Here is a 26,166-nt window from a genome sequence, read left to right on the forward strand (position 1 = left end):
AGAGAGAGAGAGAGAGAGAAAGAAAAAAAATCCTGGTGCACCAACACAATTATATCAACTATACATATTAGCGAGGGGTGGGGGGGGGGGGGGGGGTGATGACAAAATTGATTTTAGTCTCTTTAAAGGAGAAAAGGCATTACATCATGCGAACAAATCTTCATTTATATATCTCTGGTACACGTCCGTAAGATTTATTGGAAATCAAAAGGCAGGAATTCACCTCGTTTTTCAGAATACCTACACTTATTCTTTGGGTCTAGTTCTCCTTCAAATTAGGGGCGCATGTTATGGAGAAAGGAAAAGGAGGCACTTATCAAAACTTCAGAAGGGAAAAGGATGCTTACTAGAAAAGAAAAGGGGCACGTATCAAAGTAAAAAAGGTCAATTATCAGAGGTGAAAATGGGGCACCCTTCGCAGTTGAAAAGGGCACTCGCCAGTGAGAAAAAAGCATTTATGAGAATGGAAAAGGGGCATATGTCAAAGTTACAAGGGCAATTATCAGAAGTGAAAAGGGTACTTATTAGAAAGGAACAGAGGCAACAATAATTTTGTTTAAGGAAAAGGGGCACATAGTTGAGTTTAATAGGGATAATTATCAGGTATGAAAAGGGGCATTTATCAGAGATGAAAAGGGACAGATTAGATGGGGAAATGGCACTTCTTAAAAGGAAAAAGAGCACTTGTCAAGGTTTAATGGGGCACTTCTTCTATGTAAAAAGGGGCACTCTGGGGGTACTTGAAAAACTATTGTGGGCACTGAACCTCCTGCCCCACCTCCTCCATGGGAGAGCTGCCTCCGACTTTTTAAAGCCGCATAATACAAAATATGCTCCTTACACTCCTCTTATCATTATGTGTCACATAACTATTGGAGAGTATTCTCCAACTTCACAAAATAACCAATTACAACATAGAATTGATGCATTGAGCATTTATTATCTACTCTGCATTTTGCTGCAATATTCTGACAGTATTACAAAGTGTAGAAAAATACAATATACACAAAATATCGATAAACCTGACATTATTTCAGTTTTAAATTATATTCACTTAAATCGTTAAAATTATATATATATCTTTATACATGTACATGTACATTAAGCAAACAAAATAATCATGGTCATAACTTATATTCTTTTACTTTCATATTCATACTTATTAATATTTCATATCTTGTTGTCTTCACAACTGAGAGATGATTTTTCCTGTATTAGTTTTCTGACACACATTGGTTTTGTAACTTTCTTAAACCTTTTCTTAATATTTGTTTTTTAACTTTCTGTTTTTTTATAAATCTGATATCATATTTGTCATCGTACCCTTCTTTATCATGTGAAATTCTGCTGTAACATGATCTTTGGTATTCTTAAACCAATGGAAAATTGATTCTGTAACCCTGACAGATAAATCAATAAATTAACATTCAAATTCAAATTCAGTTGTATATTTTACTTTGCGATGCATGATGCACATTATCTTAACATGTTAAACGCTAGATGCACTATGATACAAATTTATCTTATATATTTTTTGGTTCCGCTGCATTAAGACCTCATTGTCTTTGATCAGCGTTGTACAACTTTCACACCAGAACCCACAGGACTTAACACTTTTATTATTCTATGAATGTTCTAAAAATGTATAAATATGGGACAAAAATAAGCAATAACCTTGGAAATAACACAGAAAGATGTGTCTAAGACAAAATAATAGTTCTCTTTAAGAGTGTTAAGTAAAATAAAACAGCCATTTGATCATTTTCCTAAAAGCAAGATGTGAATCACCCTGTTCAGGTAGGTCATTGCATCCATAATAAACTACACAAAATAAGCCTTATGGGACTACAGTTAAAAAAGACATATGATTGCATATAAGGTGTAATACATCTCTCATGAAAGGTGGGTAAGAAAAGCACTTAATATAAAAATAATAATAATATTCCGATTTTATATAGCGCTTAATCAACATCAACGATGTCTTTAAGTACTTTACAGATATATTATAACCCCGGTCATCGGATTCAGGCTTTCCCGCACAAAGTGTATGCACATTTCTCCACTCCCTGGGGAGCATTCCAACCAGGTGTCATTTAAGCGCACACTTGCTAATCTAACCACATTAGCTTTCGCATCCTACCGGGTACCCATTTAACACCTGGGTGGAGAGTGGCAAAGGTAGATTAATGTCTTGCCTAGGCCTACACTTAGTGCAAAACAGCAAATGAAATCTTTTGAATATACTTCAAGTATAAAAATAAATCTATGTATATTTTTGTATGGTTATATCACACATGTAGAGTACATTCCAAGAATTATAACAACAATATTTCAAACATGTTTTTTTTTTTTTAGTCCGAGAGACACGTCATAAACTCAAAATCCAAACGTGCTGTGGATGCCTTTCATGTAGAGAAGGCACATTTTATTTACATCTAGTTGCAGAGCTAAATGTTTTAAGTATCTGTATTAAGTTCATCTACAAAATCAATTGTCTCTTTAATTAAACCCTTTCGCAACAACAACATATTTTGTGGTTGGGCTGATTCTATATAGGGCCAGAAGCATGAGAAAAAAAACACACACATTTCTGCACACTGCAGTCCATCATTGTTTTGTGACATGAATTTAAAAAAGGGAAATCGCTTCAAAATCCTTAGATTGGCAACACGTTGAGAGATTCGAAACCATTGTTTTATGGTCAATTTGGCCGTATTTTCAACCTCTGGACAACATTCTTGCCCATGTATCTTGTTTTCAGAGACATTACATTGTTTTTCAGCAATGAAGCAATTCAAGAAAATAAGTATGGTTGCCAATTTGAAGAACAATATGTGATCAATTTAGCACTAGAAATTAATCTTGTCCTGAAAGGGTTATTATTATCTTCTTTGGTTGACTAATCAAACAATCACATTTAACTTTTGTCACATATACAATGGTGATGTACAACATACCTATAATCTAAAACAAGGTGGACGTGCAGGATATCATTTTCTTGCAGATAAAAGAGTTGAGCACTTTCACAAAATGTAGATAAAGTGTTTGAGATTCAGAAGGGCACTAACTCATATACTTTAACAGAGTCAAACTCCCTTCTGTCTCTAAACAGAAAGGCAAGTCCAAGCACTTTTGTTCCGAATGTTACTAAAAATAGCGCTTAATACACTAACGTTGTCTCTGAGCGCTTTACAGATATATTACCCCGGTCATCGGATGCAGGCTTACCCACACACAATGTATTGTATGCACATTGTCCACTCCTTGAGGAGCATTCCAGCCAGGCATCATTTTACAGACGCTCACAATATGCTGAGCAAACTTCATTGACTTTCGCATCCTACTGGGTACCCATTTAACACCTGGGTGGAGAGTGGCAAATGTAGATTAACGTCTTGCCGACGGACGTTAGTGACAGGCTGGGATTTGAACCCTGTACCTTGTGATCTGCAGACGGGTGACTTATCCACTAGACCAAAACACCTTTAATGTCATGTATAGAGTACTTAAGAATTGCCCTGAACAGCATCAGCGCCTATTACAAAGCATGAGAAAACTGTAGTGGAAGCTCTCATATGTTACGATCACACAAACACAATATAGTATATATATAATTGTTACTTTACAATGGTCATTTCATATACATGTATTTTTTAAAACAAAAATACGCTGTGTTTCTATAAATTTGTTGCATTCATTTCTGACAGCATTTCAAAACTTGAGTGACCATTAGACAATGGTTAAAGGTGGATAGGTAGGTAGGTAGTTGTGTACATGTATGTATATTGCCAAAACACTGGCCTTACTTATATAAGCGCATGCTTTAATATAGCCCTATAAACACAGCAAAAACAATATCGAACATAGTTTACATTGTGTAAAACCAGCAGCTTGCATAAACAATTTTGATGCCACAAAACTTTACACGTGTACACAAAAATATGAAGTAGTTTGATGCCTTCGTGAAAATAAAACATACTAAGTAACTAAAAATGACCCACTTACTGAAGATGTACACTATATCAATCAATGGAAAGAGAGAAAGAGAGAAATATAAAGAGGCAAACAGAAATGCAACAAGATAGAGAAAGACAAAGAAACAAACAGAAATAATAATAACAATAGGCATTAATTATATAGTGCCATCTATCTGGACAATTCTATTCAGAAGCACACAAGAAAAATAGAAAGAATAAGAGAGTTTGGTTGAGTGTCATAGTACCAGGTACAGGTATTGTTAAAAAAGATAAGAAAAATAAGAAAGACAAACAGACAAAGGAAAGACAAGGAACAAACTAGAAACTCTTTGGGGCCAAGCAGTGCTACTTTGGCGCTTTTTTATATTAAAAGTATAGGGTTGTGGTTAGCAGTGCAATTTGATTTTGAGATAGGGTACGGGAACGCTGTAGGATTAGTCTTGGATCCAGGGTTGAAGTGTAGGAAATTTTGTGTAGCAATTTTTGCAGGAGTGAACATCATATAACTGGCTTATTTTAACAAAAATCGAAAATCAATATTGTGGGATTATATTAGAGGTCAATCCAACCTAATACGTTCATTAGTATGAGATAGAAATTCAGAGAATTAGAAAGGTGAAAGTTTGAAATAAATCAGATCGGGTATTTGAGAGTTTTAAGTGTTTGAAGCATGAGATCACTAAAACTGTGGAAATCTCAAATTGGCAATTTTGTCAGTGGATTGTGACGTAGTCATTGAAAACTCTGCTATTTGTCGTGTACAAAAATATCTTTAATTTCCATTCATCTCCAAAGTGCCTTCTTCCTGAAAGCACTCCTCCAAATAAATTATGGAGTAGCATATTACCATAGATATTTGATATTTTGCTATAAATGTATTTATATTATAAATTTTGTATAATTGTAATTTATGTAATATGTTTCACCTGGATGGAAAGTTGCTTCTTTTGTTTTGGAAGAAGACAATAAATGATATATTCTATTTTATTCTATTCTAGGGCTCCTAAAAAGAAAGGACCCTCAAATCATAACACTACAGATCCCTAACAAGCTGATTAATCAATTTTGTGAGATGTTTCATTTTTATGCAGCATAAAATAGTACAGGTCTGCGCCAACAATGGGCAGATATCAAGATGAGATTGCGTATATATGTGCCAATTATATTCATCATAGAAATTACATATATTGTGTACAACCTTATGTGAGTGTTATTAAAAGATTAATATGTACAGAAAATATAAATATCCTTTGACTTCCATTCTTGTCTTGTTTCGTCGTCTTCGTCCTACGAGTCATGACTGACCCTTTGTGACCATATTCATGATGACATTCAAACCACCTCTATCCTGGGCATAGCGATGAACTGTGCAGTAATCTCTTTTATTTTGTCAGGCCATTGAAATTTTGGCCCACCACGTTTTTGTTGTCTTGTGTACCTTCTAGCAAAAAAGTTTGATCTTAGAAAAATATCATATTTTGATGGTATTTATTTCATGGATATTACTTTCATAATTACAATTCTCTCTATCTACACTGTAAATGATGCATTGGTCGGTTATTGTGTAAATGTGTACATTATGCATGTAAAGAAAACTTCACATACAGTGTAGGAATGCTATCTCATTTATATACAATAAATATTCATGTACCTAGCTATAAACATTAAGGCCATATTCTACTTCAACTTAAACCAATCAAAATGTTTGCTGCTGACATGTGGTCCCCTACGACTGCATGATCCTCCAATCAAATCGTCCGTTTGGTGCATGCGTTAGCGTTGGTATGATCGGTGCAACCAGGTCCCATATACTGAACTCTGCGTATTCCTCCAGCATGATGATCCCACAGTAAGGAACCTTCTGGACGATACGTGAGAACTCCATGGCCGGCCGTGCGGACAGACCCTGAAGGCATCGGGAGCTGCTGTCTAGCGTGCTTGCATGACCAACCAATAAAATATCTCCTGCAAAGATAACAAAAAATTTGTATAAAGGACTTGTTCTAAGCCTATAATAATAATGATAATACAGTCAAACCTGCTTTAATGGCCACCTGTCTACAAAGACCACCTGTCTACAACAAGCATATTTCTTGTTTCCCTCGAGAATGGTTTCTCATTGAAACATGTACTAAAGGAACTTGTCTACAAAGACCACTTGTCTACAAAGACCACTTTTTGTGTTTCCCTTGGGTGGTCGCTATAGACAGGTTTGACTGTATGTCTTGTTTACCTAGGGTAGCCTCATCAGTATTCATGCTGTTCTCTCTGAGGGCCCTGCAATCATATTATTACCCCGGTCATCGGATTCAGGTTTACCCGCACACAATGTATGCACATTCTCCACTCCCTGGGGAGCATTCCAGCCAGGCGTCATTTTTTTACAAGCGCACACTTGCTAATTTAAGCACATTAGCTTAGCCTTCGTTGTTCCTGCCTACACAATTCATGTCCGTAAAGTTTGAATATTAAAGCCCATCTGTACTAGTTTGGCCAGGATTATGTAATTGAGAATAAAATACATAGTATCAAGGCACATTTCTAGTACATCAACAGGGAATGAAGTTATGTGTGCTCAATCACAGTCTTCAATTCATGTTATGGTATAAGCCACTGCTTTAGCAATAGGTGACCAAAAGAGTCAAAAGTAAAATAGAACAATCAAAACTACTCCATACAAAAAACGAAAGAATTGATATAAAAGAAAGAAAGGTAAAATCAATGAAAACATAAACAATGCTATACAGACAGCTTGCGGTTGCACCATGTGAGCAATGGTGCAAACGCAAGCCTACTGTATATCTACATTACCATGCAAGCCGATACTTATAAGTAGCATATAAACAATGCTGTAAATATGTATTTCCCCTTTAGCTTCCCAGGAAAGGAACTAGAATTAATTTCAAAATAAATTTGTTAGCTCACCATCATCGGAGCATTCCTTGAGGACCTCTCGGACAAAGTTCTCACTTCTCTTATAGTACGCCTGACAATTCTCTTTCTGGTTGAGGTCACTTGGGGTCAACTTCTCCTTGTAACTCAGGTCAATGTTCAGGCCAAAGGTCGCGAGTTCAGCCGGTGAGAGCCACTTCGGTAGACCACCCTTACACCACGCTAACCACTCAAAGAGGGCAGTGTCGACACAGATCTTCACAGCGTCAGGTGCTTCTAATCCTAAGATTGAAGAAAAAATGTGTTCAAGATAAGCTTGAGTTCTGGTCATGATAGAAAATAAATTCTCAAAAAATACAACAAAACCTGCACTGAATTTTTAAGATAATAAATAAGTGACACTTGTCCCAATGATTTTGGTAGAAAATATATAGGGCCTGAGTAAATAATGAGCTTAGAAAGATAAGGAAATCAAGGTAAATAGGCCTGACACCATGTGCTTAACATGGGTCACTATGTGCAAATGAGAGTTGTGGTTTTTATTGAAGATAATTTCAAGGAACTCTTTGTGAGGTTCTTTTTATTTTACTGTTTCAAACAATCAATCTACTGCAGGATAAACAATCCAGAATGAATTATAGTCACGTTCTCTTGACATACAATGCCCATACCAGAGCTCAAGATTAGCTTTGAAGTCATATAGTAATCAGTGTCAATGTGTATTGCATCATAATTTGCTGACACAAGATTGGGCAAACACCAGAATGGTGTGAAATTTCCCATGAAAACCAGCTACTATCAGCCTCTAAAGACGATTTGTAGTGCCTTGATGCTTGGCCTGAGCCTTAAGGTGCCTTAGGGTCTATCCATGACTTGGTCTTGAGGATTAGGACCTTGACTAGAACACTGTTTAAAGAGATGAGTTCAAACCAAGACTATGAAAGAGAGAGAGAGAGAGAGAGAGAGAGAGAGAGAAAATGAGAGAGAGAGAGACAGAGAACAAGATAGAGGGGGAGAGAGAGAGAGAGAGAGAGACAAAGATAGAGACGGACACAGACAGAGAAAAGAGAGAGGGGGAAGGAAGGAGGGAGAGATAAGAGATACATTTACATAGACAGATAAAGAGAGAGAGAGAGAGAGAGAGGGAGAGAGCAAGAGAGAGAGACAAAGAGAGAGACGGACACAGACAGAGAAAAAGAGAGAGGGGGAGGGAAGGAGGGAGAGATAAGAGATACATTTACATAGATAGATAGATAGAAAGATAGATAGAATAGAGAGACAGACAGAAACAGAAAGGGGAAGGAGGAGGGGGAGAGACAGACAGAGAAAAGGAAAGAGAGACATAGAGAACTAACCTTGTAATACAGCATGAGCCGTCTGTGAACATCGAAGGGAGGGTGATGCATAGCAGTAAGAGATCTTAATTCCAGCTGCCTTTAGTGCTTCACCTGTTCAATGAAATCACAATAAACACATTCAAAATCATTTTAACACACAGTAAATATACAGCCAAACCTGCTTTAGTGACCACCTGTTTACAAAGGCCATATTTGTTGTTTCCCTTCAAAATGTTTTCTCATTGAATCATGTACTAAAGGAACCTGTCTACAAAGACCACTTTTGTTGTTTCCCTTGAAAATGTTTTCTCATTGAATCATGTACTAAAGGAACCTGTCTACAAAGGCCACTTTTCGCTATAGACAGGTTTGACTGTATAGAGAAACTGGATATATTGGCTTATGTGAAGCCAGAACTAAGTGAAAAGGGTACATAGATGATAGCGAGATATCCGACTGACCAGTTGGTGATAAACGTTTGGCAAGTTGGCCCAGCAGAGGTGACTTAGCTCAGGGCCGTGTTGTATAAAACTTACCATTGATGGTAACTTTGCAACTACCATGGAAACCTTGATTTTGATTGACTGTTGAGCCCTGTTACCATGGTAGTTGCTATTGATGGCAAAGTTACTGTCAATGGTAAGTTTTATGCAACACGGCCCTGTTGGTAGAGCACCAGCCTATCATGGGTTTGAATCCTGACAAGTTGGACGACTGAAGCCTGCCTTGTGTTTTACAGTGCCTCTCCCGTTTCATGGACACAGTACACTCTGTCCTGAGGATAGGATGTTAAATGGAGGCCCAACGTGCAGCAGAGTCACCTACTAAGCATGATGAGAACCCACTGCCCTATTTGAATAAGAAAAGGGGGAAACCCCCAATGGTCCACGACTGTGTGTGTATGTATTGGGTTTTTACAGACATCTATCAATCAGATATGATTAATTAGGTCTGGGGACAGACCTTTAAACGTCACCATCCGAAAGACGTGACTCAGTTTGATGCCTGCGTCCTAGGCTGAATCAATTTGTAACTTCCACTGTAAGCTGGATTACAGGCTCATGCCACAACGCCTAGTTAATCAACGCCTGTACATCCCAATCAATTATACTGGAAGGAGAGACCCGAGGGTTACAGTGATTCAGTTTGCTTTTCCGCCATACTAGACACAGATGATGCCATATATACAGTCAAATGACAGTAATTCATAAAGGGGGAATCTCACTGAGCGGCGAATGATTGCAAACATAGCGAATTGGATTTTCACCAGGGTTCTTTAAAGGTTGCAAAAAGGTTTGTAAAAGGTTGCAAGAAAGTTCAGGAACAGTTTTCTTTGCGAATATATTTTTCTGTAAACAGTTGGAAGCCTTTGCCAAACAGTTGTAAGCCTTTGCAAGCGGTTGTAAGACAGCTGACATTCTTTCTAATTCGCCAATGCTAGCGACCACGTTATCATATGGTTCCTATATAAAATCATCCCATTGAGTACCGGGAGTTAGCAAAAAGTCCCAAACATTCACAAATAGTGGCAAAGAATTGGCAAATAATTGCTAATCTTCGAAAAAACTGTCGCTAACATTTGCTTAGAGTCGCTAATTATCGCCAACTGCCTTTTCAAACAATGTTGCTCAAATGATGCTAATTGTCGCTAAACATGGCAGAGGCGAACACTGATTTGTCAGGAAAGTCGGCGAATCCAAATTCGCAATGTTCATAAGCATTTGCCGCTCAGTGAGATACCCCCATAAAATAGCATTATTCTTACTGATATCAAACAAGTGCACATGTGACTTTACCCATCTTTTTTGGTTGGTGCACTCCCATTTCTCTACGTACCGATCCCTCCCTCACACCCTCATACCCCTATTTATATAATGGCACAATCCTCCCTGAACCATTTCAATGTGTACATGTTACTTTACCTGTCATTCTTGCCTGGTACACTCCTATTTCTGTAATAGGGGAATCTTTCTTGAAATCTTGACCCCCTCCAGGCCTCTGAGGCACTCTCTTTGGCATGTTCAGGTTTTTCCTTTGATATTTGCCTGGAAAGAAATATTGAAAATCAATTGCATTCAAATTCACTATCTAATAAATTCAATGAATTAAACCCATATATGATGGCATAGCAATTAAAAGATGGAAAAAAAATTAATATACAAATTATAGCATGGTGCAAATTTCTTTTTTTTTTATACTTGATATTAAAAAAATAACTACAATACTTCCAAAGCAGCTTGGATATGTGGGTATCTTGTTATTTTTTGACGATTTGAAACCAAATCAATATATCTGCCTGTTTGGTGCTCCAATTTGTATCATAAACTTTAAAGCTGCTGTGCATAAAAACATAGTGTAATACAGATGGCAAAAATGATAGATCAAATTAGGTGAATTTCATAACGAATGATGAAAATCCCTTGAACTGACAAAGTTAGTACCCCAATGAGGAAATTCTTAGAAGAGCTGGAGTGCAAAGGAAAATGATAAGTGAGATGTTGATTAGGCAGTTGAAATTCATGGGTCACATTACACGTAAAGAAGGCCTAGAGAATCTTGCTTTGACACAGAAAATTGTGGGAAGGAGCACTAGGGGAAGAAGGAGGATACTTTGGTTGGACAGTCTGCAGAAATTGTTGGAAGAGAGAGGAGTGAAAGAACTGGAAGTGGTGCTAATACAGAAGGCTAGGAGCCAAGGGTTGTGGAACAGCATGATCACCAAAGTCAATCGATATAGCACTTAGAGAGAGAGAGAGAGAGAGAGAGAGAGATACATACCTTGCTGATCGAAGCAATGTATGAGCCACTGTTCACCGAACGTAACATCCACCCTCTCCCCATGCCTGATGATGAACAATCTTCTGGGTTGCTTCTTGGTCGTAACAGGTGCATCGTTCATCTTCTTCAGCTTCAAAAGCTGTGTCAAAAACATCAGGAAAATGATTCCATTAACAGTCAAAGAGTATGGAAAAAATAACATTTCATGTCACCCTAATATAATAAATACCATTCCATTCTAGTATAGCGCATATCACATTAAAACAGCCCTATGCGCTTCCAAAGAGCTTTGGAAATTTTTACTCTAGCTTTAGCTCCGGCAGCCATTGTCAACGCACAGTGCATTTCAAGGAATAATCTTACCAGGTACCCATTTATTTCACCTGGGTCGCATGTGGCAAATGTAGAATTAATGTCTTGCTAAAGGACATTAGTGCTGGGCGGGATTTGAACCGCGGGCCTTGTGATCCACAGTCCGGTGACATATCCACTTGACCATGACACGGTATCCAAGTCGTACTTGTGTGCCCTAGTCTGTGTAAGATGTACATGTGGATTGACTAGTCTACTCGTACAGTAAGTTGCTTTAATGTTTATTCGAACTCAAATTCATTTATTTCACATCTCTTGAAAATACAATGTATGTAGAAATAATTTTTCTAAGAAGAACAGATAACATAATATAGACAAATGATACAAATGATAAAAGATGTGTCCACTGTGATGGAGTGGATGTGAGGTAGTAGCAAAGGCCATTGACCTGTCAAGGCTACTCCCTGTATTAACATCACAAATCAAAAGTTACAATATTATAAGAAACACAAAAATAAGTGAATTGACATTTTGCAATATCTCTCTATGGAAGTAATATTTGAAGCTCTTGTTCTGATTTCAGTATATGGCACCCTTATCATACAGAGCAAAATATATTCTCATGTTTGGTACACCTTCTCTCAATATCACTAGTTTCTCTGTAACAAAGGTTGTAAAACCTTCCTTGAATGGACCATGACATTCTAACATGTTAGAATTTTATTATTTAATGATCATTCGTTCAGTTATGTTAGTAATATTTTATTAGTTTGGTAAGTTAAGTAATGTTAATTCCATTAGTAATATTGATTTTTCTTGAAGTAATCTTGATTTGTGTACAGCGCTATGAAACTTTTATGTCACAAGCGCTATATAAATTTTTCGTATTATTATCATTATTATTAACACTCACATTCTCATAGCCATGTTCCTGTGGATTTTGAAGGAGGCCCTCTGCTGACTTGTAATTGCCAGAGTGTTCCAGGTCGGATCCGATGGGGATGGGAGGACTAGGAACTTTACGATCCAGACTAACTTTCTTGGCGTCGTTGCTAGCTGTTCTTGGTCTGGTAATCGGTAAAACCCTGAGGAAAACAATCAAATCACATCATATCATAATGTTAACTCAATAATAATAATAATATTCCGTGTTTATATAGCGCTCAATACATCGATCCAGCGATGTGCCTAAGCGCTTTACCCCGGTCATCAGATTCAAGCTTACCCGCACACAATGTACACACATTTTTCATTCCCTGGGGAGCATTCAAGCCAGTCGCCATTTTACAAGCGCACACATGCTCGTCCAATCACATGAACTTTCGCAACCTACCGGGTACCCATTTAACACCTGGGAGGAGAGTAGCAAGTGCAGGTAAATATCTTGCCAAAGGATATTAGTGCCGTGTCGGGATTCGAACCCTCGACCTTCGCATCTCCAGTCAAGCGCCTTAAACCACTCGACCACAAGACTCATTGCCTATGGGAACCTGGTTGCTCTTGTATTAAAGCCCATCTGTACTAGTTTGGCAAGGGGGGACTAGACCTCCCTGCAAGGTCACAGACAGGTGGTTATCTCATCAAATCAGCTCTTAATTAACATAAGAAAAAAGGGATCATGGGGGACCAACAGGCACCGCCTAGTCATTGTTTGCTATATAGAGGGTGCCAGTAGCTACTGGCAGTGCAGTGGGGCTTTAAGCCTATGGAAATGAGACAATTTAGAAGTCAACAGGTAAACAGTCAATATAGCCTTGTGAGGCATGGACAGTGAAAGTAGAAGTGCCAAGTCAACTCATGTTCACCCCTAAAAGACAGAGGGAGCAATTATAGATCTAAAGATTCAAGAGCTTCAAAAAAAAACCAAATTATTTTTTAGACTTTTAATAAGTTCATTCAATCATTATGTTGAATTAAAATCACTTTTCCTTCCTGTTTTGAGGGAATGAATTGTTAAAATGTATATAAATTACAAAGATGTAGTGTACCTGTACACTCTCTCCTAAATCTTCTATTTCTTTTATTGCCAATTTAAGGAATTAAGGATCTTATTACCTGTGTATCGTCCATGTATCTGACTCCGGAGCTTTCTCTGTGTAGTTACCTGGAAACATTCCCTCACACCCCGTCTTATGAGACGTTCCCTTGAACCAACCGTCACTGTTCTTATCTAGCTCAGTAGCAGACATGTAGACAAAGTCATCAGGAATCAGCTCCAGCTCGTCTGGTACCCTGGGTGTGTGGCCGTACAGAACCCTTAGAACCTGGAGAGGATGATTCAAGTAAAATTGGCAACATTTTAAGACAGCCCGAAATCGATATTTCACACGTATGCAATTTCTTTAATGGAATGTGCAAAATTCACTTACATACGGTTCAATTTCTAATATACTACTCTCTGGTGAGAGAGTTAAGAGAACCTTTGCAATCCTTGGGTGTGCCTGGAATGAACCCTTAGAACCAAGGTCAAATTGGCAACACTCATTAATAGGAGTTATCAAACATTCACAAAGATTTGAAGGTAAAAGGGTTACTAACCTCTGTAGAAGCAGCCCGAGGGTCTCTGGAATAGAGCTTGAACTCCCAACGAACCACTGACTGTATACCGACCTCCTTGGAGAGGTTCACTAGTGGTTCTTGATGGTCAAAGTTCAAAGGTCAAAGTGTATTGGATGGTCAAGGGTTACTAACCTCTGTAGAAGCAGCCCGAGGGTCTCTGGAATAGAGCCTGAACTCCCAACGAACCACTGACTGTATACCGACCTCCTTGGAGAGGTTCACTAGTGGTTCTTGATGGTCAGGAGTTCAAAGGTCAAAGTGTATTGGATGGTCAAGGGTTACTAACCTCTGTAGAAGCAGCCCGAGGGTCTCTGGAATAGAGCCTGAACTCCCAACGAGCCGCTGACTGGATGCCGACCCCCTTGGATACATTCACAAAGATTTAAAGTTCAAAGGTCAAAGTGTATTGGATGGTCAAGATTTACTTACCTCTGTAGAAGCAGCCCGAGGGTCTCTGGAATAGAGCCTGAATTCCCAACGAGCCGCTGACTGGATGCCGACCTCCTTGGAAAGGTTCACTAGTGGTTCTTGATGGGTTGGGTTGAACTGGTAGGCTAAGGTCAGGTGAAGCTGCTTCTTATGGGGCTCCACTTTCACACCTGAGCAATAGGTCAAAGGTCAGGGAATTATGTGCCACTAGATTTACAAACAATCTACATCGGGTCAATGCATTCTTGAAAGCTTTTCTTATTTCATGCTAAGTTTAGAAGGCAACTACTAATTTACAGAGTGCCGAATTTCATCTTTTTCAATTTGTATAAATCACCAGAATGATAAAACTTAATGCAAAAACCAAAATTGTCTTACTTCATTTTCTGATCAAATTAGTATTTTCTATTTCTTACAAACTTACAGCTTACCTATAGGTAAGTCAGGAACCCCACGACTTTTACAAGCCGATCGTCTGTCTGATTATCAAGATTTTTATGATTGGAAACCAAATTTAAACTATTTGTTTTCCTATTTGGTTTTCATAACACTACAGTCTATTGGGGAAAATGAGTATGGTAAAACCGGTCACTCAAAGATCATTTTGAAGCACAATTTTTTTTGGGCTTCAATATTATAGTATTAATGACTGCTTTGAGAGAAATAGTTGTTTTTATACGCTCAAGGGAAGGTTAGAATAGCCCGATTGTAACCTTCCCGACACTGATAACACGTAGGGCCGTGCATCTCAGATTTAACATTGTTAAACGATGCCTTTAAGCCTTACCTGCTCTACTTGCAGCCTCCACACTGAAATCAGCCATGACCTTCCTGAGATACTCTGCATGCTCATCCTCTAAGAACAGACCAATGAAGTTTGTAGAGGAATAGAAGTCCAGTGTTAAGACCTCTGGAGCTTTGGTCTGCCACCGGTCAATGACCTCTTGGAAGGCATCGGTCAACGCTGTACATTTACTGTCTGGGCACTACAAAAGATAAAGATAATATAACATAGAAATCTTCAGTCAGCTTCTACATACTGAAATATGTAATGACAACACTGGCAGCAACAGACCAATAAAGTTTGTAGAGGAATAGAAGTCCAGCGTTAAGACCTCTGGAGCTTTGGTCTGCCATCGATCTATCACTTCTTGGACGGCTTCGGTCAACGCTGTACATTTACTGTCTGGGCACTGCAAAAAGCAAAGATTATACATGTATGATTGGGGGTTCTGTGTCTGGACATCTAACAAACACAGAGATTCCTCTTGTGACTTCTGATTTAAAGACCATATGTACTAGTTTGGTTAGGAGGGATGAAACCACCAGCAAGGTCACTGACAGGTGGTTATCTCATCAACTCAGCTCTCAATTAACATAAGAAATAGAGGATCATGGGGGACCAATGGTCACCGATTAGGCATGGTTTTCTATATAGAGGGAGCAAGTAGCTACAAGTAGCACAGAGGGCCTTTAACAGAAAATATTCATCACATAACACTAACCATCCTTTATAATATTGTCAAACATAAGTCTTAGAAGATTTATGAAATTATTGCTTGTAACCTTCCTCAAATTGTTGTTTTATATCAACTGTATAGACACAACCTCTGGGTATACACATGTAGAAGTATTTATGGTCTCCCATTAAATTTTGATGTGCTGGTAAGTACAGTCAGTTTTGTTAAGATTGGTAGTCTCCACAGACCACAATATTGTAAAGACAACACTAGCAAAATGAGTCTTTATGGTCAGTTGGGAGTAAGTAAATTACTTTCGTACACAACCCCAAATAACCCAAAATAACCATTTAAAAATCATTTTGGTCAAAAAGGCACCTGAAAAATGTTTCTTGTTTGTCTCTTTCATTTTTAGTGTGTGCTTGTCATGAAAATATAGGCAAAAATTCTGGATACCCCTATCAATGCTAGACAAATAAGAGTAAACATTTTTGAGACAACAAAGCATGCACGCTATGAACACATTTCTTGCTTCAAATTACTTGAAAATGTTTTTAGTATGCAAATAATCCCTAGTGATATGAGGAACTTATGAATACATCCCGGTAATAAAATATGAAATCAGGAAAGACATATTTTCTTTGTCAAATAACAATGTACATGTATGCTATAGGTTGAGGAAATAATTCAGTTTTTATTTAGACAGTTGGTTTCCGAATGCCCACTTCAATCTAATTTAATGACAATGGCACATCTCATGACTATGGAATACAATGGAATATGATCGTCAAGAGAGCTTTTAATATACAATATTACATTTCATATCAAAACACTTTTCAAAAGTCTACAGATGCATGGTAGTTTATGATGGCTATAAAGGGCTTACTGAACTATTGTCAAACCATGGGGGTGTTTCACAAAGATCCTAAGTTGGACTTCTCTCTAAGTTGGACTTAACAATAATGGACAGCTGTTAGCATCTTTGAAAATATTTTGAAAATATTTTGAAAATATTTTGTAAAAGTTATTTTAAAAGGCATCAACTGTTGATTCAAATCATTCATATTTTCTATTATCAAGGAGATTTCATGTTCTCGATGAGGAATTTATAAAAAGTCTAAAATACTTGAATTTTCGCTTTTGAATATATTTTATTTCAAGACTACAAATAGCTCTCTATAATTTTTAAGTCCAACTTAAGAGTTAAGTTCAACTTATGAAACAACCCCCAGAACTGATGAAAAGAAACACCTAGCAATTCCTATATATTTTTAAAATAAATACTTTAGGGTGATTGGTACACTTTAAAGGTCATCTGACTAGTGAACAGGAGGGATTAGACCACCCTGCAAGGTCACTCAGCTCTCAATTAACATAAGAAATAGAGGATCATGGGGGACCAATGGTCACCGATTATGCATTGTTTGTTGTATAGAGGGTGCAAGTAGCTATAAGTAGTGCAGTGGGGCTTTAAAACAAGGTTTATTGAGACTTACTGTGATAAAGGAACAGAGAGTGACATGAGGTAGGAGGCTGTGTGCTCCGTTACGACCGCAGAGGGAGAGGGACTTGTTCCAGAACTCATCCAGCTGTTCTCCTAGGGGACCTACGGCACAGGCGTAGACGATGTATTCTCTTGGTATGGACTCATCCAAGGTCAGGTCATCTAAATGGTTCAGTAACCTAGAGTTAAAGATAAAGACCAGTTATGGTCATGCGATTGAATTGTGAAAGATACGCTGTGGAATCGATCATCTAGCATATACCGGTAGGTATTGGTGTGTACTGCAAGATTATGGAATCATCAAAATGATAAGAAATTTAGCCCAGTCTTGGTAAAGTTACAAGCACTGTACACAGAAAGATGTATATGAGACTACGCGAAACGTGTGCGACACGTGCACGATATCTATCAGGTCCACTAGATATAATAATTTACCAATAAATTAGTAAGCAGTTTCTCTGCAAAATTTGTATCACATATATTAGTCAAAACATATTCTTTCACATGATTAGTAATAAGAGCTTCCATTTCATTTTTTGAGAGGGGGGCATTTCCAAAAGTGATCTTTACCTGAGATAACATTGGCAATTTGATCAATACAATGCTTTCATTTCATTTAATTAATTTAACTACACGTATATCTCTTTAAAAAACATTGAAAATATATTCATAAATGTAGATACAATCATGGGAAAAAGGGAAGTGGGGTATCATAAAAACTAAATGGCTCGTTAACAATGCTTCCCTATAGATACATAATTACTTTACAAACTGTACAAATGATATTACTTTCTTAAGGATAGGACAATAGAAAGGAAGAGAGAAAAGAGAAGAAAGAAATTACATTTGGCACAGGGAGCTTAATCATGTAGCATAAAAAGAGTAACATTATTGCTTACTATGGAAGCAAGCTATCATGTCCAATTCATAATCACAGCAATACCAACCAATCACAAGCAAGCTATCATGTCTGAAGCCCCTTTCACACGGGCCATACACAGACTTCGGTAGTGTTGCGTGCCGAGTATACGCTGCCCTACACTGGCCTAGATAACTGTACGCTGAGGGATGCAAACGGGTATGCGAGATGGACGCCAAAAATTTAACGTGTTTAATTTTTTTTCGCGTACTTTCAGTGTAGACACTAGATGCAGAAAGTACACATTTCCTACGCAAGTCTACTGTACGCCATGCCTACGCAATAGTACCTACCCTACGCCAGTCCGACAAAGCAGTAAAAGTGTATAAAGGCGCCCTAGATCCTACCTGCACACCTACGTACCCTTTACGCCAGGCCTACGTAAACGTACGCAACCCTACGCCTGTCATACGCAGTCGTATGCGTAGGTACGCCAATTGCATACGCCGTAGGTACGCAGTGTCTATGCACAGGGTACGTACCATATGCCATCGTACGCCGGTTTGCCACACTACACAATTCTACGCAGATCCGGTGTGAAAGGGGCTTTATTCATAATCATATCAATACCAACCAATAAGAAATATGCTATCATGTTTAATGCATCAATGTTTATAATACCAACCAATCAGAAGCAAGCTATAATGTTTAATGCATCAATGTTTATAATACCAACCAATCAGAAGCAAGCTATAATGTTTAATGCACCAATGTTTTTAATACTAACCAATCAGAAGCAAGCTATAATGTTTAATGCACCAATGTTTTTAATACTAACCAATCAGAAGCAAGCTATAATGTTTAATGCACCAATGTTTTTAATACTAACCAATCAGAAGCAAGCTATAATGTTTAATGCACCAATGTTTTTAATACCAACCAATCAGAAGCAAGCTATAATGTTTAATGCACCAATGTTTTTAATACTAACCAATCAGAAGCAAGTTGAATGTCTTGATGCCCTGTTGCTGCTGCTGCTTTTTCACTGTTAAAAATAAAAGGAAATAAAAAATGAGAGAAAATAAATTGAACTGAAACCAAAGCAATTTAGTACATTTCCTTTTGACATAATAAGGTTAAGTGTATTTCATTCTCATTAAGTGCATGTATGTCATGGTTTAGATCTGCTGCAGCAGTTTCCTGTGCATATACTGGAGATAGCAAAACATGTACCAGGCCTATGCTACTGTGTGGAGTCAATTGAGACAGACATCAATATAAAAATATTGTGTTTGTAAATACATCCATAGATACAACTACAACATACCCCTATTCTCAAACATGCACATTAATTGTGCTTTATACTATGCACATTGTAAGTAGACAATATTATAATAAGATAATTGCTTTAGAATATATCTGTTGGAATTGTGTTCATGTGTTCAATGTCAACATTTCAAAGCTAAAAAACTGCAAATCAATTACTCTACAGTTATCAGCAACAAAACATAATCCCTCTTACCCTTGAAATACAACAACCTTCCTTTTCACCCCCCCCCCCCCCCCCCATCATACTCAATATCATTCCCCCCTTTTTTTTACCCATCTCGTCTGTACATTACAAATCATGCTCCTCGCCCCCTTTCTATTCAATATTTCATTTCACTGCGCCACATCAACTCTAAAGCAATTAGTCATGGACCAGTCATACTCAATCAAACAGAACTAAACCTGGATTATTAACCATGATGAGTACCAAGATAATTGGCACACAAACTCAGATACAGGAAATGACTATTTAAACAGAAAATATGCACCTTTCAAAATCTTAAATTGGCAAAATTTGGTAAAATTTAAATTGTATTATTTTGTTGTTGATGAAAATTGTGAAGACAATGTGAAGGGTTTTAGTCCAATGGGTATTTCATTATTTTTTGTATTTATTTAATTAATGTTTAATTTTTTTAAATCCATTTTGTTTACTTTTATTTCTAAACAGCTGAAATGTCAGAAATACATATGAAAATTCATTGCCAATTAGAAGAGCAAAAATAGCCTATTGTTTTGAATGTTCTGAATTCATTATCTGACACGCATGCCTGCTCACATGCTAGTTATATGCACAAACATGTATGAAAAATGCAAGCCCACAGAACCTCTATTAGTCAGGAATGGTAATTAAAAAAAATATATAAACAATTCAATAAAAGATTAAAAACAGCCTCATTAATGGAGCAAAAGTTGATTAGTTTTTCACTTTCTTGATGATCTGTAAAGCTTGACTTGTCAGCATGTGAAATGAAGTCATGATTGGCAGGGGGGGCTTAGTACTTACAGGATGTGAGTAAATATGAAAAAATGCCTCTTCTAATGCCGCTCTTACCAACCAACTGCCATCATAATAAATGATCCAATCTAGTCATTCTAAATGAACATGTACGGTGTGTACTCTAGCCCTAAGTCACTAATTGCATCACATACATGTACTCACAACGTAATGTTTCAATTTGAATTGATTTTATCATTTTGAAGATGAAAAAACATTATTTTCCCTCTTTATCTATATTTTGTCATTTTCAAATGGAATTAACCTATCCTAAGGCACTAGTTGTATCACGTACTCACAACTTAATGTTTCAATTTGAATTGAATTTATCTCTTTAAAGATGAAAAAGCATTAGATGCCCTCTTTATCTATATTTTGTCATTTTACATTCAAATGGAATTAACCTTACATCATTCTAAAATACATCAGTTTTCATATATGAGAGTATTATACGTTTCTTCAATTTGCACATGATTTTTTTTTGTTCTTACTTGTACTCTTTTACCACCTTCAATTCATAACAATCTTCTGAATAATATTCTCCTTCTTCTCATCATTTTTCTTTCCCTTCCTTCTTCTACTCAGTCACCTTCAATTCATAACAATCTGCATCTAACACCGGATGCATAAACCTAGTATACTTTTGTATATAGTCAAAACATGGGGCATCTGTAAATTCTGCATGGACTGGAAGTAGGACCTGGGAAATTGGAGCACTTGATTGAATAATAATGGGTAGAAAACCAAAGAGAAACTAGAAGTGAAAAGAACCATCAATTATCTTAATACATGTAAGTATGTTTTCAAACTGAAACTATTACCTGTATGTATTCCATATCCATCATAGTCTGTTGAGAAACTAAAGTGAACAGTTAAAGATAAAGCTTAAAGCTAAAGATCAGTTCTGGTCATGCGATTGCATTGTTAAAGAAACGTTGTGGAATTGATCAGAAAAGGTTGATCATCTAGCATATATGTATTGGTGTATACTGAAGGTTCTGGAATCATCAAAATGATAAGAAATTTGGCACAGTCTTGGTAAAGTTACAAGCACTGTACACAGAAAGATGTATATGGGACTACGTGACACGTGCGCAATATCTATCAGGTCCAAATAGATATAATAATTTTCCAAATATATCAATTAGTAGGCGGTATCTCGTCAAAATTTGTATCATCACGTATTAGTCAAACATATTCTTTCACATGATTGGTAATAAGAGCTTCCATTTCATTTTTTGAGAGGGGGGCGTTTCCAAAACTGGTCTTTACCTTTAACATGCATAAACCTAGTATACTTTGGTATATAGTCAAAACATGGGGTATCTGTATAGGCTGGAAGTAGGACCTGGGAAATTGGAGCACTTGATTGAAAAATATATAATGGGTAGAAAACTAGAGAGACACTGAAAACAACCATCAATTGTCATTATTAAGTATGTTTTTAAACTGAAACTAGTCAGTTGAGAAACTAAAGGGAAGTCTGTGAACAGTTAAAGGTAAAGACCAGTTTTGGAAATGCCACCTTTCAAAAAATGAAATGGAAGCTCTTATTACCAATCATGTGAAAGAATATGTTTTGACTAATACGTGATGATACAACTTTTGCCGGGAAACCGCCTACTAATTGATTTATTTGGTAAATTATTACATCAATGCAGTCCGGATAGATATAATAGTTTATTGTTTAGTCCCATATAAATATTTCTGTGTACAGTGTTTGTGACTTGACCAAGAATAGGCCAAATTTCTTTTAATTTCGATGATTCCAGAACCTTGCAGTACACACCAATACTTATATGCTAGATGATCAACCTTTTCTGATCAATTCCACAACGTTTCTTTCACAATGCAATCGCATGACCAGAACGGTAGTGTTATGAAAACCGTTTGGCAAAGGCAAAATTTGATTTTGATTTTCAGTCATAAATATCTTGATAATCAGACAGAGGATCGGCTTGTAAAAGTCATGGGGTTCCTGACTGATCTAAAGGTTTATAATTACCATTGCAGCATGAGCTAAATCAAGGATTTTGTTAAAGGATCTAAGACAAAGTTACCAGATCCCTTTAAGAAATCATCCTTCATTTATTAGAATGTATGTCAACTTTTTATTATGTAGTAAACTTTGTAGCATCATACATCTGTACATTGCAAGGATTATACAGTAAAAATATGCAGCCTTGTACAAGTAATGTACACAGATTTGAGTGTATTTTTCCACTTCTTAATGTATTCAGTATGCTAAGTACTGTCTGGAAATTACCCAGGCACATTCCGAAACTCATGAAAAGTTTGAATGACAATAAAAACAGAAAGTAGATGGGTATACCTGATTAATGACTGGAAGTTTTGATTATCTGATATAGAGTATGGATAATCTATTATCCAATCCACCCCCTCTATTTCCTTTCCGTCTTCCTTCCTCCTTGAGCTATCTACATACACACAAGCTCGTTTACACTGGTTTTTCATTTTTAGGGGTTTTCCTTTATGTCACGGTTTGTTAACATAATATTTACCATTATTTTGGCTAACTGTGCCTTCCTTAATTCCGTTTTTGCCTTTTCTTCTATCGACATACTATTAAACCAATAACTTTCACAAATGCAAGTCTGTGCTGTGTCAACTGCGATTCAATTAATTTACAGTCACAAAAATGACTGGCAAATGTTTTCACAGTAGATAGTTTATTTAGCATAAATATCACCATGATTTTGGCTCTTTTAGCCCTCTATAACCAGGCTATTATGATTATCATGATGAAAAGTTATGTAAAAAAATATATGATCAAATAACATAGGTTAATGAACTACATGTAACTGCGCAAAAAATAATGATAACCGAGGCAAAGAAGTGGGTCAGAGTTTAAAACAGGATGGACCTAGTAATAGCTACATGTATCTCTCTCTCCCTCTCCCTCTCTCTCTCCCTCTCTCTCTCCCTCTCTCTCTCTGATTCTACCTCTAGATCTTTCATCCAACTGCTTTTGTCTCTTCCATATCTTGGCCCATCTTCTCCCTCTCCCCCATGAACTGCTGTTACTTTCAAATACATCAATCATTTGAAGATCTATGTCAAATTCATAACAAAATAAAATTCAAATAGATTTTAGATCATGGGAACTGGCCTGCTGGACTAAAATAAACGGAGTTATTGCTCTGGTAGTTGTTCTATAGAAAAAATAGATATCAACGTCACATTCATACACGCTACACTGGAAGACAGACAGATTATCCTGGTAGAAAATAGAAATAAAAATAATGATAAATAAACGAGCTTATGGCTCAGGATACTAGGGTAAAGGCTAACTTTCTATTTTGTTTTTGAGGGTGATTATTTGAATTGGTAGCAGAACATTTTGGTTAGAGAGCCTCCACAGTGAGGGCAATCTGCAGGGCTGTGTAGGGAACTGTGATACAAGATATTTTGAATGGAGGATCTTTTTCCCCGTTCAAAAGGACTCTTGCTTCTTTCCAGAAACTCGAGGGTAAACAAACTTCAGCCCCTATTTTATCAATTAAGCATGGAGGCTAGAGATACGGTAGACTTCAAGCTTACTATGTAATTTGTAAACTGGAAGCTTTGAATATATTTTCCCTTATAAGTTCAGAGAATCAGGCTAAAACCTAAAATTATGTGGTTGTTGTTGTTGTTGGTAATAGTTTAATGGCGTTCATTCAGTATTGAATATAATGTATACGCCATATCTTCAGTTTTATAAGAAAATCAGTTATCTATAAAGAAAATTGAGAATAAAAAATGTTAATGATATAATTAATTAGTCAGTACAACTATGTGGTCATTGGTCTACATTGAATGTAAAGTTTACAATATTCTATTGCAACGGTTAGTCAATGAATTGATATAAGTTGATCTAGTTACATTTGTAGGACACCTTTTTGTACAGAGTGATACAGCATCTTTCATCATGTGTAACATAGATTAAATTGTTTAATTTCCTCATTAGTTCAGTATCACAACTAACATAAATTATGATAACAGGTACAATTGATGTAGACTGTAACAGGGGGCGGGGGGGGGGGGGGGGGGGCAATAGGAACAGAATATAAAAGAATAAAAGAATGAATGTTCTATTTTTCTTTTTACAGCATACTGTTGGGAATATTCCTGGTGTGTACAGAGTGATTCACAACCAACTGATACTCACTTCGATAAGAGATGAAGGAGAAAAAGAAGAGAACGAAGAAGAAGAAGAAGAAGAAGAAGAAGAAGAAGAAGAAGAAGAAGAAGAAGGAAGGGGAAGGGGAAGGGGAAGGGGAAGGGGAAGGGGAAGGGAAGAGGAAGAGGAAGAGGAGGAGGAAGAAGAAGAAGAAGAAGAAGAAGAAAGAAGAAGAAGAAGAAGAAGAAGAAGAAGAGGAAGAAGAAGAAGACAAAGACGAAGAGGAAGAGGAAGAGGAGGAGGAGGAGGAGGAGGAATAGAAAGAAGAAGAAGAAGAAGAAGAAGAAGAAGAAGAAGAAGAAGAAGAAGAAAAGAAGAAGAAGAAGAAGAAGAAAAAGAAGAAGAAGAAGAAAAAGGAGGAGGAGGAGGAGGAGAAGAAGAAGAAGAAGAAGAAGAAGAAGAAGAAGAAGAAGAAGAAGAAGAAGAAGAAGAAGAAGAAGAAGAAGAATTAAAATTAGAATTAGAATTAGAAGAAGAAGCAGAGGATTAAGGAGAAGAAAGAAAAAAGGACGAAGGAGGCATTGAATACAAGTGGTAGAGACTAGAGAAGTGTATATAATTCATGCTGAGTGACTTGCTGACCAATTTCTTGCATTTCTTGCAAATTTCTTAAAACCTTAAGTTCTCTTTCCAATCTTCTCAACTCGGTCCTCCACTTATCCAATGATCATCTCACTCTGCAGTCACTCTCATCTTTCTAAGGTATTTCAAGATACAACATGCATCACAGAGTCACCCTCTATTTCGACTAATTATCTAGTACAATGTGGGTATTAAAAATGTATGAAAAAGACTTATCATAAAAAAGCACACCCCATTTATCACAGTTAAAACTTTTGAAACAAATGATGGTTAAAAACTGTATCAAGAAAGCTACAAGTATCTTAAATGTTTTCTTCCATAATAATCAATAGAGAGCTTACTAGAGACAGGTGTGCTACAATATCTTTTTTCTGTTTTTATTTCATTCAATTTCTTTTAAACTTATGTAGATCTATTTCACATCATTTATGCCTGAAATGAATGCGCGTATACATGTTATTGTACCTCTTCAGACAATGAACCGTGTATGGAATAGAGCTAACGTTACATTTTCAGAACAGTAAGTAAGATCTTCGCAAATAAAAAGGCATTGGAAAAGCTATTCATGCCTATAGATGTCGATATGTCTATACTGCTAAACTACATCAATTACAACCCACAACAAGATCATCAAGATAATCGTGCTAGTCGGCCGCGCATGATCGAACAGCACAACGGTACTTCCGGGTTTACGAACCCTGAAGAAACGGGGTCGGAGATAACAGCTGTCCGCCCAACGGAGTAATGCTCCCGTACTTGCTCAATTTCTTCACCCGAACTGAAATACAAGTCAAGAAAAGTGTTACTTACACTCGATGTTTCGGGAAGCCCATGGACATAAGCAGATCCATAGGTGTAATACTCTGCCGAATCATGCTTGTTTTCCGCATGGTTCGTCTATGAACTTCTGACGAAGATCCCACTGACATTTTGTTTCACTTTTGGTCGTCTCGTTCGCACTAGAAATG

General features: G+C 37.0%; 1 protein-coding gene across 2 annotated transcripts; it reads right to left on the reverse strand.

The window, feature by feature from the left end:
- Window positions 1–918: 918 nt before the first annotated feature.
- Window positions 919–26,166, reverse strand: LOC591370 (protein UBASH3A homolog). Of its 2 annotated transcripts, XM_030978421.1 has the most exons (12): window positions 26,009–26,166; window positions 19,099–19,152; window positions 17,241–17,427; window positions 15,072–15,270; window positions 14,285–14,454; window positions 13,352–13,560; window positions 12,210–12,381; window positions 10,985–11,123; window positions 10,129–10,251; window positions 8,225–8,317; window positions 6,903–7,151; window positions 919–5,942 (listed from the first exon to the last, which is right to left on the reverse strand). In XM_030978421.1, exons 1-12 carry the CDS (start codon window positions 26,125–26,127, stop codon window positions 5,704–5,706), a joined length of 1,953 nt encoding a protein of 650 aa, XP_030834281.1. In that variant the 5' UTR covers window positions 26,128–26,166; the 3' UTR covers window positions 919–5,703. The 2 variants fall into 2 exon arrangements, with proteins under 2 accessions (XP_030834281.1, XP_030834282.1); XM_030978422.1 differs by lacking the exon at window positions 19,099–19,152.

This window comes from Strongylocentrotus purpuratus, unplaced genomic scaffold, assembly GCF_000002235.5.
Source record: "Strongylocentrotus purpuratus isolate Spur 01 unplaced genomic scaffold, Spur_5.0 spur5_scaffold_1, whole genome shotgun sequence".
Classification (NCBI taxonomy): domain Eukaryota; kingdom Metazoa; phylum Echinodermata; class Echinoidea; order Camarodonta; family Strongylocentrotidae; genus Strongylocentrotus; species Strongylocentrotus purpuratus.

Bases quoted from the DNA above. Each gene is read 5' to 3' on its own strand.
- LOC591370 (XM_030978421.1), bottom strand. From the start codon at position 26,127: ATGTCAGTGGGATCTTCGTCAGAAGTTCATAGACGAACCATGCGGAAA. The intron at 17,428-19,098 runs GTTAGTATTAAA...CTTTAACTCTAG, and splicing joins ATTCAACTTGCTTCTGATTG to GTTACTGAACCATTTAGATG. The intron at 12,382-13,351 runs GTAATAAGATCC...TGTTTTCCTCAG, and splicing joins GATACATGGACGATACACAG to GGTTTTACCGATTACCAGAC.